The sequence below is a fragment of the Megascapheus bottae genome, chromosome 10 (genome assembly GCF_031878675.1).
Source record: "Megascapheus bottae isolate mThoBot1 chromosome 10, mThoBot2.hap1, whole genome shotgun sequence".
In the NCBI taxonomy this organism is placed as follows: domain Eukaryota; kingdom Metazoa; phylum Chordata; class Mammalia; order Rodentia; family Geomyidae; genus Megascapheus; species Megascapheus bottae.
This window is the reverse complement of record NC_143518.1, coordinates 10,055,733-10,073,571: the sequence shown is the minus strand read 5'-3', so window position 1 is coordinate 10,073,571 and position 17,839 is coordinate 10,055,733. Positions and strand designations below refer to the sequence as shown.

The following is a 17,839-nucleotide window of genomic DNA, read 5'->3' as shown; positions in this document are numbered from 1 at the left end:
GAAAAGTTAAAAAAAATTAAAAATCTTAGGAACAGAATTTTCATTGTCTTCTCTCTACTAAGCAACTTAATAATTTTTGCTTCTCTGATTTTCTCTCTTGTCTGTAATCTTTCTTAGGAATTTAAGTATTTAACAAGAATATTTTTTCCTTTCCACCAGTAGAATTTTCTGCTATATGTATACATATATATGTATATATATATATAATATTTCCTTGAATAAAAAATACTTAGGGATAAAGATTCAGGCAGTTTCACCTCTGTATTTCTGACCTGAAGTGTATCTTATTACCCTTTAAGATGAATCACTGCGTCCTTGGTAGACCAGATTCTCAGGCATACAACAGAAAATGAACAGAGTTTTTATCTGCTTGTTCCTAGAGGGACTTTTGTCCCCAAGTCATTAATAGGATTAACAAGTTAGCAGCTGGTTTTGAGTCACATGCTTATCTATTATGGAAATTGTCTGTCAATTAATATCATTGTTTTGGCACCCAAATACTAGATCAAGGGATCTGAGACCTAATCTTATTTGGAGTAGGAATTAATCTGTTCTGTTATTAGCTTTTCCATTTCTCCTGATGCTCATTCTCCCCTCTGTACTACCTGAAAGTATGAAGGGAATCAGAGTCAAGACCATATAATGCAGACAGCTTGGTTTTGAAAAACAGACACAGTTTTCTCTTTCTTTTCCTCATGTTCTACAAGAGTGCATACCACTATGAAAGTCTTCTACTGGTGATATTAAACTTTCATTTATAATTTTATTTAAAAAGTAAGCTCATTTTAATAAGGAAATTTGATGGTTAATTTTTTTCGCAGCAATTCAATGAAGTAACTAGGGAAAGTTTTTTACTGAAAGACTTGACTCACATGTGAGGGGAATGGGAGACACTACATATGTGATAACATTTGAATTTTTTTTTTGTGGGTCATGGGACTTGAACTCTGGGCCTAGGCGTTGTTCCTGAGCTCTTCAGCTCAAGGCCTGGAGCCACAGCACCACTTCCTGTTCTCTAGTGGTTAATTGGAAAAGAGTTTCATGTTTTTTAGTACCCAGGCTGGCTTTGAATGGCGATCTTCAGATCTCAGACTCCTGAGAAACTAGAACTATAGGCGTGAGCCACTGCACCCGGAAACATTTGAAATTTTTATTAAAGTATTAAAATAGATCAAACAAGCACAGTGTTGTGTCTCATGTCCTTCATCTTGGAAATTCCAGCAGATGGCTCAAATGAGTCCTAGTCTTCAAGACCGGCTTAGGCAACAAAATAGGGACTACTTTCAAAATTAGACATAAAGGAACAAACAAATAAACCAAGTAGAATATTGAATATAAAAACACATTAGAATAGACATGGCTTATTAATCACTGTAAGGTAGAGATACCAGTGTAACCACCACTGAGTCTGACGAATAGACTACTGAAAAACACAGAAGAATCCCTATCTGCCATGTTAGTGTCACACCTATGGCATCACTAGGAACTTGGCCATTACACTCTTTAAACATGCATTTCAAATACTTCTGACCCATGATTGTATGAGATACACTCCTTTATTAACTATGATTACTGACTAACTGTGATTATTTCTTTAATTACTATGAAACTATAATTGCATGAGTAAATTTTTTATTAAATACCCAAAGGTTTAATCATAGAAATTTGGAACATTAAGCATATATGTACCTGATTTAGGAAAGACCTTGTATAAATAGGAAGAAGACAAAAAAGTCTCAGGTGGAGAAAAATGTAAAGTATGAAGTAAAATTGGGTAGGAACTTCCAAGAGGTATGCTGGTTATTGTTAGCAAGGAGAAAGATAAAAGAGAAGATGTTAGAGCAGAGAGCGCTGGAGGCATGGCTCAAGTAGTGGAGCATCTGTGTTATAGACACAAGCCCTGAGTTCAGTCCCAAGAATAAACAAAAGAAAAAAAAAAGGAACTAAAGCAGACATATGAAGGAATGGAACAAAATTGAATTGATATTGAAGATATTTCATGTGGATCATAGTCTGCTTTTTCATGTGAAGACATTCATCATCCAGGCTATTATTTTGTCTTTTCTATCTGTTTCCTTGTACACCAAGATAGAGATAGCATGATTAGCAAAATTGTGAAGCAAAACCCACCTAATGGTAAGCATATTGAAAAGAATTATCTTCACAGCCATAGCACTGATAAATGAAACTTTTCTATCTTAACAATAAATGATGTAAATTTGAGAAAATTTTGGTTAGTTTTTAGCCTCTCAAAATTTTTCTAAACTTAAATTTGACAGGAAAAATAAACACCACATGAATGAATATTTTGTCTCATATTTTAGGACCTACATAAGGGAAAGTTAATTTCAGTGAATAGACAATAGAAAGCTCATTACTGTCTTTTCTTTTTCTTTTTGTATTTTTTTCTTTTTTGCTATATCTGGCGCCCTTAAACTCAGGGCCTGAGAACCGTCCTTGGACTTTTCTCAAGGCCTACCACAGCAACAATTCTGGCTTTTTCTGTGTATGTGGTACTGAGGAATCGAATCTGGGGCTTCATGCGTGCTAGGCAAGCACTCTACTGCGAGGCCATACTCCTGGCCCTTCATTACTGTCTTTCTTTAGTTAAAATTCTGTTCACGTTGCTCACTACCAAAATTCCACACATGATCTCAACTAGCTAAATATATATGTTACACATATCATATGTATTACATATCATATATATTTATAATATATTTGTTATATATGTTTTATGTATTTTTGCCAGAATGTGAAGGGACAGATTGAGAATAAGGAAAATGATCAATGACAAAAGGGGCTTAAAGAAGATATCTTAATTTATTCTATTTTTTATATTTTCTCTTTACTTAAGAATTAATGGACAACTTGTATTATTATAGCAATATTAAGATTTAAGCAGACCATTTTCAATCGATCAACTATTATATAGAAATGAATTCTATATTATACAGAATAGTTACTTATACATTTATTACTTACAAATAAGTCATACTTATATATTTAATTATTTGTTTGGAAATATTATTCATTTATTTATTTATTGTGCCAACTCTGATGCTTAAAATCAGGACCTAGCCATGCTCCCTGAGAATTTGTTTTTGCTCTCAACTCTAGTATTCTACCCCTTGAGCAACAGCTCTACTTTCAGCTTTCTGGCAGTTTATTGGAAAATATAATTTCATGACGTTTCATGCCTAGGCTAGCTAAGATGGTGGTTCTGAGATCTCTGTCTTCTGAATAGCTAAGATTATAGACCTGAGCCACCAGCTCACGCTGTAACAAACATTTATTGATATCTAGACATATAAACTCAATGTGAATAAATACATGATCAGATCTGTATATGAACTGTATAGGGGAAAATGTATACAGTGTTACTGTAAATACAGAATCCTAATAAGAATCATATCACTTAGCCCATAGCTTCTTAAAAATTAATTAATTGCAAATGTAAAATGTTCCTTGTAGTTTCCATTCAGATATTGCCCAGGAGTGCTCAGGAATGTATCTGAATAATAGAGATTAAGTTTAACATGGATAGAGTCCAGAGTTCTATCCTTAGCATCATAGAAAATGTTAGACAAAAGACACAAAAGCACATGACATACTATGTAAAAATCATCTATGCAGAACACTTAAAAGGGATTCATTTTGCTCTGCCCAGCATGATTCTGTGAACCTACTGTGTGTGTATGTGTAGGTTTGTATAATCCTGGGGATTGAACCCAGGGGCATTTTGATTGCTATTCAAGTTATCTACACCACCTATTTTTTTTAACTATATGTCTTTTGAAACAAGTTCTGATTGTTTCTAGGGTAATCTTGAAGTCACTGTTTAACCAAACATGCTTTTAAACTTGTAATTATCCAACTCCAGCTTCCCACATAACTCATATTTCAGATGCATTCACCATACATGGTTCAAACACAGGTCTTAAGTAATGTTTGTAACAAGATTAGTTTGCTGACTGATAATTTTGTAGTTTTAAAATGATATTTTTATAAGATAATAACATATTTTCCAGAAAGGGTTATGATTGGCCATGTGAATAGAAGTGTGTGGGCTAGGATTTCCTACCTCCATCCCCTGCTCTGATTCTCTGGGAGGAGGCAAATCTCCCTAGTACTTTCCTGAGAGCTGTACCCACATCTTTATTCCTCAAGCTGTAGATAACTGGGTTTAGCATGGGTGTGAGGATAGTGTAGAAGGCAGACACGAGCTTATCTTTCTCTGGTGTGTGGTAGGAATGAGGCAGCACGTTGGTGTAGAAGGCAGCCCCATAAAAAATGCTCACCACCATAATGTGGGAGGAGCAAGTAGCAAAGGCTTTGCGCCGGCCCTCAGCGGAGCTCATGCGATGGACAGTGACTAGGATGCGTGTGTAGGAAACAGAGATGATGGATATAGGAATAAGAAGCATCAGAACACAGCAAGCATACATCAGTGTCTCGTAGAGCGAAGTGTCAATGCAGGACAGCCTCAGCACAGCTGGGATCTCACAGAAAAAGTGATTGATCTTTCGAGACCTGCAGTAAGGAAAGCTCATGGTCACAGGTGTCAGCATAAATCCATCCAAAGAGCCCCCAACCCAGGACCCCAGCACCATGAACAAGCAGATCTTACGATTCATGAGGACTGGGTATCTCAGAGGGTTGCACACAGCCACATACCGGTCATAAGCCATGAGACCCAGCAGGAAGAATTCTCCTCCAATTAGAGTCAGGTAGAGGAAAATCTGAAATGCACAGCCCAGGAAGGAAATGGTCTTTTGAGTGGATATGAGGTCTTGGAGCATCTTAGGGACAGTGATACAAATGTAGACAGTGTCCATGATGGAGAGCTGGCTGAGCAAGAAATACATGGGTGTATGCAGGTGGGTGTCCACGTGAATGAGCAGAATCATGACCAAGTTAGCTGTTACAGCCACCACAAAGATGGAGAAGATCACCGCAAAAAGAATCCCCGGGTATGCAGGATTGGTGATGAGTCCTAAAAGGATGAAGTCACTGGTATTTTGGGCATTTGTCTCCATGTCCATGGCACATGATAGAGGGATCCCTGGACTGTAAAGGTAAAAGTAAAATTGATGGGTTAAATAATTAACCCATGTTGAGAAAGTGTTCACTGTGAATAATAGCCTAAAAGTAAGGTTTAAACTAGGGCAGCAGTACATGATTGTAATACCAGTTACCACACAATTGGAAGCAGAACAATCCTGAGTAGTAAGATAGTTGAGAAAATTTATTGTGACCTTGTCTAATAATGAAATAGAAATAAAAAGGCTGGATGACTTCACCTAGAGAAGTGTAAGAAGCCCTGGGTTCAACACTCAGTAAGAGAGGGAGGGAGAGGGAAAGAGAAGAGTGGGAGATAGACAGAGGAAATTAAATTGACTTCAGAATTCTTTGACTTCTTCCTTCAAATGAATGGTAAGTATAATATTATACAAATAAATTAATATCCAAAACACAATTTAAAACTTCATGAGAGCTGGGTATCGCTGGTTCTTACCTACCTTCCAAGTCACTAAGGAGACTCTGGTTTGAGGATTGTGGTTCAAAGCCAGCACAAGCAGGAAAGTCTGTGAAACTCTTTTCTCCAATTACCTACCACAAAACTGGATGGGGAGCTGTGGTTCAAGTGGTAGAGCACTAGCATGGAGCAAAAACACTCAGGGAAAGCACTCAGGCCTGAATACATGACTGGAACACATACATTTAAACAGTTCATTACAGATCTATATTCTACATGGTGAATGTTAGATGTAAATGTAATAATCCATGAAGTACTTCCTTTAGAATCTGCATTAGATTTCTTGCCACTAGCCGCCAACTGCTAGACAGAGTTAGATGTTGTTTTTATCTCCAGAAATATACTTCAGAGCAGTAGTGTCAGCTTGTGTGGTGGCAAACAGAAATCAAAGAATCTTGGAATAAGATTAATGTAGCCAACTCAACCAATACCACAGAGATTAAAATGAAGGCAAAAGGGAAAGAACCACTATACAGCAGTAAAGATGATGGTCTGACAGGGAGAGCAGGGACCTACATACAACTATGCATAGATTGTTCATCATGGCATGTAGAAAGCTACATGTGAAAATGTAGATGTCAGTGACTTGAGTTCTGTGGGATGTTACTCAGACCAATATTCATTCATATACCAGGGTAAGTTGCTTTCCAAGGAATTTTGTTCATGGATATTTTCTACTTATGACAAAAATGTAGTAAGTTTCTCATCTTCCAGACACAAAGCCTTTCTCATATCTATTTTCAAAGAGGGCAGTCTTCTCATTATTATTATGTATAGAGTAATGCATTCTCCTCAGTCAGAATTGAACAGTCTTGGCATAGATACATTGTAATTAAAATCTGTGATAATGACCATGAAGCATGCTTCCTTGACATTAGTTCTCACATCCATTTTTCTTTTTGGTGTAAACAGATTTCAACACAAATATTCATTTTTCATTGATCTACTTTCCATATTGTGGATAGATATATTCATGCTTAGTCTCAGAAAGGTTACTGCTGTGTTACCAGATAAGTTGAGCAAAACAGTTATATAGTGATGCCTAAAGGCAGAAGGTCAGTATTTTACAACATCCAATCCATTTTTCATCAAGTCGAAGATCCTACCTCAGAGCCAGTGAGCTGAAGCCTCAGTAAAGACAGAAGTGCAGTGGCAGAACTCTTAAATACCTAGGATATAGCGGTGAGGCCAAGTCTAAAGAAAGTTTGTTCATGGATTTTCCAATCCCAGGCGTAATGTGTTGGTTATTAATTTAATTCAGGCTTACTTGATTTACTTCATACAATGGAGAAAGCTTCTCCCTATTTGCCAGAGATATAGTCTATTCCCAAATGAAAGGCTGGAATTGTTCTTGATATTTCATCATGCTACTTATTATCTAATCTTGTATTGGTCAGAGGCTAAGATTCAGACTCACATTAAATTCAAAAATAGATTTAAACTATTTACAGTTTATTTTCTTTTTCTCAATGTTATTTATTGATTTGATTTGTATTTTTGTTTTTGAACATAGGGCCTCATACTTAATAGCAGGAGCTTTTCCCCTTGAGCTATGCCTTAAGATTTGGTGGGGGGGGAGTATGGGGCTTGAACTTTGGGTCTGGCACTGTCCCTGAGCTATTCAGCTCAAGGATACCACCCTACCCCTGGAGTCATAGCCCCACCTTCCATTTTCTAGTGGTTAATGGGAAATAAGAGTCTCACAGACTTTAGTGCCCAGGCTGGCATTGAATCTTGATCCTCAGATCTCAGCTTCCTGAGTAGCTAGGATTATAGGCCTGAGCCATCATGTCCGGCTACCTTAAGATCTTAAAATTAAATATTTTATATGTACAATTGGGACTATAATGACCTGAAAACCGGTTTTCTTTCAAGTCACTCCTTTGTATTTTTTGTCTCTAACATTATGCTTAAAAGTTATATTTGATATTTTCAAAGGTCATATGCTTTTAGAATTACTCATGTCTTGGGTAATTAGAATGACATTAAGGTTAAAAAATCAGATATGAGAAGCATGGAGAATAAAAAATAAAGAGCCACGTGTTGGTGTCTCTCAGTTGTAATCCTACCTACTCGGGCGGCTGAGATTTAAGGATTACGGTTCAAAGCCACTGGGGGCTGGAACGTCCAAAAGACTCTTCTCCAAATAACCACCCAAAACACAGAAGCGGTGCTATGGCTCAAAGTGATAGAGTGGTAGCCTTGAACAAAAAGTTTATGGACAGAGCCCAGGCCATCAGTTTAAGACCTATGACAACAATGTTGGAAATGAAAGGACTCAAATTGGAGATAGAGAGGTAGAATAAGAGAAGAAATGGAGCAAAATTGAAGCCTTGCACTTTTACAGTTCTTTTCAGGATTATATTCAGAGATTAAAACCAGGGAAATTAATTCAGTACTTAAACTCTTTTCCTAAGTAGAAAACAAAGAAGATCGTCTTGATGGGAATAGGTAGTTCAATGATAAAAATAATATTATGATTGTTTTTCATATACACATTATGACAAAGGCTATATTAATTGAATGATTTCTAGTAACTAAGAATCAATTAAGCAGACACCTGATAATTTATACCTGTTATTTTACAGATGGAAAATTAAACCAATTAGAGAATATGTCTCGTATAGATTATCCAGTAATACACAAGTCCCTTAACTATTAAATTGATTGAAATAGATTAACCTCTAGTGTGTAGTGTATGAAGGCAACAATATTTTTCAACCAGATATTTATATTTTCATTGCTATATCAAACAATTCCACTTATCATAGCACTCTATGAGTGTCATTTGTTTTATATACTTGCCATGGAAATGGCTGAGAAGTTCTGCTAAACCAATTCAACCAAACTTTTAATATTATTATCAACCAATTTTCTCGAGTAAATCACACAGGTCAGTGAATGTTTCATTGTAAGTTATACCCTCCCTTTTTCTATGTGTGCCTTGTACTGGTATATAACTCAGAGCCCTGATCCATCTCTTTGCTTTTTTCATTCAAGTTTGGTGCTTTACCACTTAATACACACTTCCACTTCTAGCTTTTGGCTGATTAGAGACAGAGGACTTTTCTGCCTGAACTGGATTTGAACTGGGTTCCTCAAAAGAGCAGATTTTTTTTTTTGATTCACTGAACTGCTTTACGACTGTTAGTAAGAATTGCTTTTGTCAAATGGTAGGAAAACTTTTCTCTATTATTGGTTGATTGGATCATTCCTATGGGGAAATGCCCCCTTGATTCTTCATCATCTTTTTGTATTGTTGTTTTCTGTGCCCATGGAAAGACAGACCTTTTGATTCTTGTAGGTATTAGCTGGTTCTGGCTCTGGTTTTCCTCTCCTGTATCATGAGTCTTCTTACTGGACTGCACTACCCAAAGTCTTACAGAACTTCGCTGTCAGAAGGCATTTTCTACAAGGTACTTCAAGGCCAGGTTGCTCACAAGATATTCTTTGAGCCAGGCAATGCCATTCTTTGTGATCTGAAGTTGGTCTGGGCAGCAGTTGAACTCTCATTTCCATTGCAGCCATTTTCAGAAGAGCCTGTAGAAATGCACAACAGAAATTGTGTTCTTCTTGAGAGAGACCCAGAAGGACTATTTGACTGAGTTGAATAGCTGACAGATCTCGGATGCCAAGCTAGTGGACGGAATAAGGCTTTCTGAAGAAAGTATTTTAAACTGTTGTTCTCCCCCCTTTTATCCTATTTAGCTGTGGTGTCCTCTACATCTGAATATACTTCAAGGAGGAGACATGTCCAATCTGACCAGAGTGAGTCAATTTATCCTCAAGGGATTTTCAGATGTCCCAAATTTGAGATATATGGTCATCCTATTTTACTTCTTTGTTTATATGTTTTGTCCCCTGGGAAACTTCTCCATTATTATGGCTGTGTGTAGAGACAGCAGGCTCCAGTCTCCCATGTACTTCTTCCTGAAGAATTTGTCCTTCCTGGATTCATGCTATACCTCAGTCACCATCCCCAAGGCACTGGTGACTTCTTTCACAGCCTCTGTGTCATCTCCTTTTTTGAATGTGTGACTCAGCTATACATATTTATTACACTGGCTTCTACTGAGAGCTTTCTGCTCACAGCGATGGCTTATGACCGGTGCTTGGCTATCCTCAGGCCTCTATTCTATGGGACCATCATGAACCAAAAACACTGCACTGAACTAGTAGTCACAGCCTGGCTAAGTGGGGCCATTTTCTCAGCCTTCCACACTGTCAACACCTTTTCCCTCCCCTTCTGTGGACCCAATCTTGTTGAACATTTCTTCTGTGACATCCCTCCTGTCATGAGACTTTCCTGCACTGATTATCACCACAATGAGCAGGTGGGCTTTGCTGTCAGCAGCTGCATCATCATGAGCTCCTTCACCCTCACGCTCCTCTCCTATGTCTACATCGCCTCTACAATCATCCAGATCCCCTCTGTGGATGGCAGGTGGAAAGCCTTTTCTACATGCTCCTCTCACTTGACCACAGTCCTTTTGTTTTATGGAACTGCCAGCTTCATGTACCTCAGATCAGCTTCTCAATACTCCCCAGCTCAGGGACGCCTAACCTCCATTTTCTACTCCATCTTCACACCTGCTTTAAATCCAGTTATCTACTGTCTGAGAAACAAGGATATGAAGGTTTCTCTAGAGAAACTTTACTGCCAAAATGAGCACTAACTTCTATAAAGGCACAATTGGTGGGATTTATTTTCATACATTCCAAAGCATTACTGCATTAAGATGACAGTCAGATATCATTCCTCTTCTTCACTTCCTTTCTCTGATATTATTTCCTGCTGATGTGGCCCGCTACAGTACTTCTGTTTGTTTGCCCATATCTCTGCAGGATTGTTTCACTCTTATCTATATCCTCCCTCCCTGCCTCCTTCCTTGTCTCTCTGTCTGTCTGTCTGTCTCTCTGTCTGTCTGTCTGTCTCTCTCTCTTTCTCTCTTTTTCACTCTAGCTCTTCCTCTCTCTTACACTTTCACTTTCTTGCTCTTTTTTTATGTCTCATGATATGCATAGCTGTAGCTATTCTCTGAATCCATTCTGATCTGAGGCTCTGAGGATTGTTTTATTTTTCATATCTCTATCAAGTTCCGTATGGAACACTCACTATTAACATTTGGAGAGTTCCAATATTTCATGTTGTACATTGGTAACTTGATGGTTCAGGGTCTCCACTTTAGTTTTAGTTCTTGTATTTAAGTCTTTCAGCTCTTTTAGATTGACTTTCAGACATGGGGAAAAATAGAATTTCATTCTTGTGAATGAAGTATATCACAGTATCATGTTAAGCCATATCCAATCTTGTCATATATTGAATATACTCTATAGACATAATGTTTTATTACATATATTACTGTGTTTCTATGACATACAAACCCTTAGCTGAATTTTAATTATCTTCTAAATTCTCTTTGCCAGTGATTGTATATAGAAATCCCCTTCTTGAATACTTGTTTGTTAAACATGATAATTGAAATATGAAAAAGGAAAAGAAAAGACCTTTATTATAAAAGTATGCTTATTGTGCCTCTGTCAAAAGTCATCTGACTACAAATACCTCATAGGCCCTTGCTACATTGAAGAGGTTCTGCTTTCTTAATACTTAACACCGTGACCTGTATTCCTAACCTTTCTGAATGTGCTCCATGGCTGCTGTTCATTTTCTGTTCAGTATTCATAATTACTCCTGCTTAAGGTAGTATTCAAACTACTTTTCTTTAAGGCTTTCATTTTTATATCATTTATCTCAAATATCCTCCATTTTCTAATCATTCTATTTTCAACTATGTTTCTATCAATTGTAAGACAAATAGAATTTCCTCAGACAGCATAAAACATAATTTCCCTTATTGTGGGTGTTATGCAGTATCTTACCTCATACATTATTATTAGACAATGAATTAAATTCCCCTAAGGATCAATTTCTACTGCTATAATCAGAGCAGGAGTCTACAATAGTTATTATTTCTTCTTATTTAGGGAACTCTTAGGCCATATGTTATGATCAGAGACACTCTTTGTATCCTAGTCATGATAAGTGACTGCATTTTATGTGATAAGTAGTAGTTTATTATGTTTACTCAAAGACAATGAGACTTTATTTGGTACCAGCAAATATGTTTGGATATTGAAAATATGCTAAGGTTCCATCAATGCAGACTTTCATATGACTGCCTAAAATGAAATGTGACAACAAAAGTAATCAAATAAAGCAAAAGATTTAAGAAGGAAGAAGTAGCCATATAGACAAAGTAAGATGACCCAATTTAAAAGAAGACCTGTAATTTGAAATTGTACAACTAGAAAATAATATATCAATAGCTTTAATGTCATATCACATTTAAATTAGATGGAATTATAGGATACTCAAGCACTTATTAAGTCAGGATATTCAAGCATAAAATAACAAAGTAAACCCAGGATAGAAAGGTAGTAATATATGACTAGTTTTTTTTTGTTGTTTGTTTTTTTGGCCCCCTTCTCTTTCTGGCCCTGCTCGCTCCGGCCCCGCTCGCTCCGGCCCGGCTAGGCTCCCCCTCTAGCTCAGGCCCCGCTCGCTCCGGCCCCGCTCGCTCTGGCCCGGCTAGGCCCCGGCCCCGCTCGCTCCGGTTCCGCTCGCTCCGGCCCCTTCTAGCTCTGGCCCCGCTCGCTCCGGCCTCGCTGGCTCTGGCTCGGCTTGCTCCCGCATGCTCCGGTCCCGCTCGCTCCGGCCACCACTCGGTTGGGCTCTGTTCACTTCAGCTCAGCTCGCCTCCTTCGCTCTCTGTCGCCGTTGCAGTCCCGCCTCTGCCACTTTTTTTCCGGTTTGGTTGTGTCTCGTCTCTGCCCCTTCCGGCTTGGTTGTGTATGTGGGACACCGAGGAATCGAACCCGGGTCTTTGTGCATGCTAGTCAAGCACTTTAACCGCTAGGCCAAACTCCTGGGCCCCTATATGACTAGTTTTAATCTTCCTTTTTTTTTTTGCCAGTCCTGGGCTTGAGCTCAGGGCCTGAGCACTGTCCTTGGCCTTTCTCAAGACTACAGCTGCACCACTTGAGCTTCAGCACCACTCTGGCTTTTTTTTTTTAACCCATGTGGTGCCGAGGAATCTAACCTGGTCTTCATGCATGCTATGCAAGCACTCTACCACTAGGCCAAAGTCCCGGCCCTAGCTTTAATTTTCTTATCCATATTTGCACTAGCAAATATGTGTTATACATTTTGGATCATTTTGTTTGCTTTTGTGCTGGTCTTGAAATTTAAACTCAGGGCCAGGTGTTGTCCCTGAGGTATTTTTTCTCAAGTCTAGCACTCTACCACTTGAGCATATCTCTACATTCTTCCCTTAATTTTTAGTTTCTACAACATACTCATCTCAGAGTATTTTATCTGAGAAAACTGATTTATCAGTCAAGACATACAAATTGTACTTCGCTTTGTATTTCTAGATGTTTGGGATAGACTAGTAAGAAAAATGTTTATGCATATAAGACTGTGTTTGATCATTCATGAGGAACTAGCAGTTGATATATTTTATATTCACCTAATATTTATTTTGAACAATTGAGTGGCCTGGAGAAATTTATTTACTCTGGTTCTCATCTTTGTTTAGTGGACATGAGTTTATACATGAGGAAATGGTCACCTGGATGAAGCAATCTGAAGTCCACTTTGCAGGCTCTAAGGCCACCATATAACTCTTAAAGATTTTTAAAACATTAACTTGGTAATTATATACAGAAACAATTGGTCCGGGATTTTGGTTTAGTGGTAGAGTGCTTGCCTAGCATGCATGAAGACCCGGGTTCGATTCCTTGGTACATATACTTAGAAAAAGCCAGAAGTGGTGCTGAGGCTCAAGTGGTAGAGTTCTAACCTTGAGAAAAATCCAAGGATAGTCTTCAGGCCCTGAGCTTAATTAAGCCCAGGACTAGCAAAAAAAAAATTGTAAATATTAGAGGATATTTTAAACATAGGAAATTATTGATTTGAAATGCAGAGTATTTTGAGATATGCTCAATAAAAATTTTAAAATTAGTAAAGTTATACATAATGAGACTAGATAAAGGGAATCATGTAAAATAAATAAGAAAAACATTGCAGTCAAAAGGGGAAATAAAAAAAAAGAAAATTATGGGCCAGGAGTTTGGCCTAGTTGTAGAATGCTAGCCTAATATGCACAAAGATCTGATTTTGATTCCTTGGTACCATATACATAAAAAATAAAACAACAATAACAAAAAAAACCTGAAAGTGGTGCTGAGGCTCAAGTGGTAGAGCTTTAGCCCTGAGAAAGTCCAAGGAAAGTTCTCAAGCCTTGAGCTCAAGCCCAGGACTGACAAAAAAGAAAAGAAAAGAAAAGAAAATTACAACAAATAAGTAATTTATAGAATTAATGGAACTGTATATAATTGCCTTGATTAAAACCAAAATAAAACCATTGAAACAGACCAGAAGATGGTGCCAAGATAATAGGGATGCTGCGTAGCTCTCTCCCACAAAAAGAGCGAACCAGGGAGTCCCCTGAGCCAACTACCTTAAGAAATCCACAACAACAAACTCAAGAAGCAAGGGAGGACTCAAACTGGAAAAGAAATCCAGATAAAGCTTACATCCAACTTTCTCAAAGAATTCGAAATGCGAAGACCCCTCCCCCACCCCTCGCCACTGGCTCCAAGCCAGGAAAAGCAGCAGCCCAGGGTGCCAGGCCAGGAAACCCCAACCGCCGCAGAAACCAGCATAGGACCAGGGCAGCAAGCAGCAGAACCCAGACGCGGAGCATAGGCGGTGGCTGAGATCCGAGGGGAGTGAATGGTTCTCCAACATCATGGAGCACCCACAGCCAAATGCCGAGGAGTGAGTAGCACAGTGGGTAGCCCAGCGGGTAGCCCAGCAGGTCCCCAAACCCATCGGAAAAGCAGAGCTGGTGCCAAGCTATAGAACTTAACTCAGACCCCTTCACCCTGCCCGAGAAAGACTGGCAAGTGCAGGGGGGCAAGGAATTTAGAATCCTGGCCCTTCCTTCAACAGCCCCCTCCCCCAGGCCATTGATTGGAGACTGACAGGCGCGTGGGCACTAAGACCCAGCACCCCACCAAGGGAGGCGGAGCTGTCCCAGCCTCCACTCTCGCAACAGTTTCCTCCCCCAGGCCTCTGACTGGAGACTGACAGGCAGGCAGGTGCTAAAACCCAGCACCCCATCAAGGGGGCAGAGGTGTCCCAGCTCACCCACCCAACAAGTTCCTCCCAGGCCACTGGGTCTGGAGAGTGAGGGGCACTGAGACCCTGACTTATAACAGTGGGTGGGGTGTGCGGGAGTCTGGGAACCAGCATCTGTCCCACTCAAATCTTGAGCTGGGCACCCTCCAGCTGGGAATCCCCAGCAAGACAGCACCAAGCGGCCCCCACAGTCACAGACTCTTGGCCAAAGTGGTGGAAACACAGCAGGGAACTGAAGGGCAGACCAGTAGAAAACTCGCCTTCTGAGAATCAGAAAGGCGCGGCTCTGTCCTAGGAGCCCACATCCTCGGCTGTGCCCCACCCCTGAGAACAGAGCAGACACCAGCTGGTCTAGCTGAGAGTCCCTGGAAACTCCCAAACTCCAGACCCTTGGCCGGGGGCCCACCCCTGCAAACAGTGCAGGAAAACCAACCATCCGCCCAGCGCCCTGACACTGAAGCGGGCAGACCTATACCATGGCCCACTGTGAGGCCACTGATTGGGCTGAGAGATAGTCGTGCAGCAGCACACAGCCTCTGGGAACCAGCGGAACACCTGCAAAAACTGCAAACTTTGACCTAGCCAGCAGCAAAATCAATTTGGCTGAGAACCACAGGTATACACAGATTTCCAGAACCACCGGTCCCAATCCAAGTAAAGACCGCCACCTACCAACCACAGAGTGAACGACAACAATAGTTCTCAATGCCTAGAAGAGCTTAAAGACGATTTACAACATATATAAATAATCAAAGTCCCACGCAAAGCCCAAAAGGAAACAAGAGCGAAGAGACAAGAGAGATGTCACCATCCCAAGAAATGACACCCGAAGAGACACGAAATATGACTCAAATCAAGGAGATGATTTTGGAAATGACTAACAAAATGAAGGCTGAATTCCAAAAACATAAGCAAGAAATTTCAAAGGAACTCCTCGAATTCAAAAGAGAAGTGGAAGAAAAGTTCAATACCCTCCCAGCAGACATGATCACCTCAGTGTCCACACTTCAAACAAAAATGGAGGCATTAAGCAGCAAATTGACTGAGATGGAGAATAGAACATCAGGAACAGAAGACAAAACACAAGAGCTGGAACAGAAAATTGCGACCTTGGAAAAATCAGTCAGAATCTACCCGAGAGAACTCCTGGACCTGGCAGATGCAGCAAAGAAGTCTAATCTTTGTATAATAGGGATTGATGACGGCCCAGAATTTCAGGACAAAGGAATGAAACCCTTATTCACCAAAATCATAGCAGAGAACTTCCCCAACCTCAAAAGGGAAAATACTCACATTATTGAAGGCTTCAGGACTCCAAACAGGCAAGATCCTAGAAGGAACTCATCTAGACATATCATAGTAAAGACACTAGACCGGAATACCAAGGAATGAATCTTAAATGCTGCAAAAACAAAGAAAGAGCTATACTACAATGGGAATAAAATTCGAATTGCAACAGATCTCTCCATGCAAACCCTAAATGCAAGAAAAGCTTGGAAAAACATCATTGATGTCCTGAAGACCAACAACTGCCAACCCAGACTGATATATCCAGCAAAACTAACATTTATATTTGAGGGGGAAACAAGAATATTTCACTCCAAGGGGAAGCTTTATGAATACATGCACACTAAGACAGTGTTACAAAAAAATACTAAATAATCGAGAACAAATTGTAGAACGTCAAGAACCCCCATCAAGAAGCAAATATCTATAATTCACTAAACACAAAAGGGAGAAAAAAGAGAGAGAAAGAAACTTAGAAGTAAAAATAAATAATGACAATTGACACTGACCACTTCTCCATAATTTCCCTAAACGTTAACGGGCTGAACAATCCAATCAAAAGACACAGAGCAGCAGACTGGATTAAGAAACACCACCTATCCATATGTTGCCTCCAAGAGACCCACCTCACTGCCAAAGACAGAAACAAATTCCAAGTGAAAGGATGGAAACGAATTTTCCACTCCAATGCACCATGCAAAAAAGCAGGAGTAGCAATCTCAATCTCCGACAAATTAACTTCTCATTAAAATCAGTACATAAAGATAGAGACGGCCATTATATATTAGTAAAGGGTAAAATCCATGCCCAAAATATTCCAGTTATTAACATTTACTCCCCCAACACGGGAGCACACAAATTTGTCAAACAAGCTCTCCTAGAATTATAGAACAAGATAGACTCAAACACAGTCATAGTGGGAAACCTCAATACACCAGTCTCAACAAATGACAGGTCAACTCAACAAAAATTAAGCAAAGACACCACCCACTTAAACGACACCATAGCCCAGCTGGGCTTAACAGATATACACAAAATCTTTCACCCAATGGCGAAACTTTTTACATTTTTCTCAGCAGCACATATAGATCATATAATAGTTCATACAGAAAACCTAAGCAGATACAAGAGGACTGATGTATTCCCATGCATTCTATCGGACCACAGTGGTTTCAGACTAATTCCGAACAATGCAGTTAAAGTAAAAAAACATTCAATCACTTGAAACTGAACAACACACTTCTGAATAACCCCCGGGTAACAGATCAGATCAGAAATGAAATTAAAAACTTCTTTGAATGTAATGATAATCAAGAAACATCACAAAGGAACTTATGGGACACAGCAAAGGCAGTTCTAAGAGGCAAATTTATAGCACTGGCAGCACATATTAAAAAGACAGAGGAAGAGCATGTAAATAACCTAAAAAAAACTGAATCACCTAGAAGAGCAAGAAAAAGTTAATTCTAAAACAACTAGAAGGACAGAAATAACATAAATAAAATCAGAAATATCAGAGATTGAATTAAGATCTACTATACACAAAATTGATAAATCAAAAAGTTGGTTCATTGAAAGAGTCAACACAATAGACAGACCCCTGGCAAGATTAATCTAAAAAAGGAAAGGGGAGACTCAAATAAACAAGATTAGAGACCCCACGGGAACAATCACAACTGATTTCCAAGAAATTCAGTCCATAATGAATAGGTACTACCAGGGCCTATATTCAAAGAAATGAGAAAATCTAGTAGAAATGGATGATTTCTTAAATAAATATAGGCTACCCACACTGAACAACGATG

At 39.2% G+C, this 17,839-nt stretch overlaps 1 protein-coding gene and 1 pseudogene across 1 annotated transcript; one reads left to right on the top strand and one right to left on the bottom strand.

The window, feature by feature from the left end:
• Nucleotides 1-4,070: 4,070 nt before the first annotated feature.
• On the bottom strand, nt 4,071-5,045 carry LOC150057551 (olfactory receptor 2T2). The gene has a single exon (XM_090340209.1). The coding sequence runs from the start codon at nt 5,043-5,045 to the stop codon at nt 4,071-4,073; it is 975 nt and encodes a 324-aa protein (XP_090196335.1).
• Nucleotides 5,046-9,289: 4,244 nt separating this feature from the next.
• On the top strand, nt 9,290-10,215 carry LOC150057550 (olfactory receptor 5V1-like; annotated as a pseudogene).
• The last annotated feature ends 7,624 nt before the right edge of the window (nt 10,216-17,839 follow it).

Bases quoted from the DNA above. Each gene is read 5' to 3' on its own strand.
- LOC150057551 (XM_090340209.1), bottom strand. From the start codon at position 5,045: ATGGACATGGAGACAAATGCCCAAAATACCAGTGACTTCATCCTTTTA.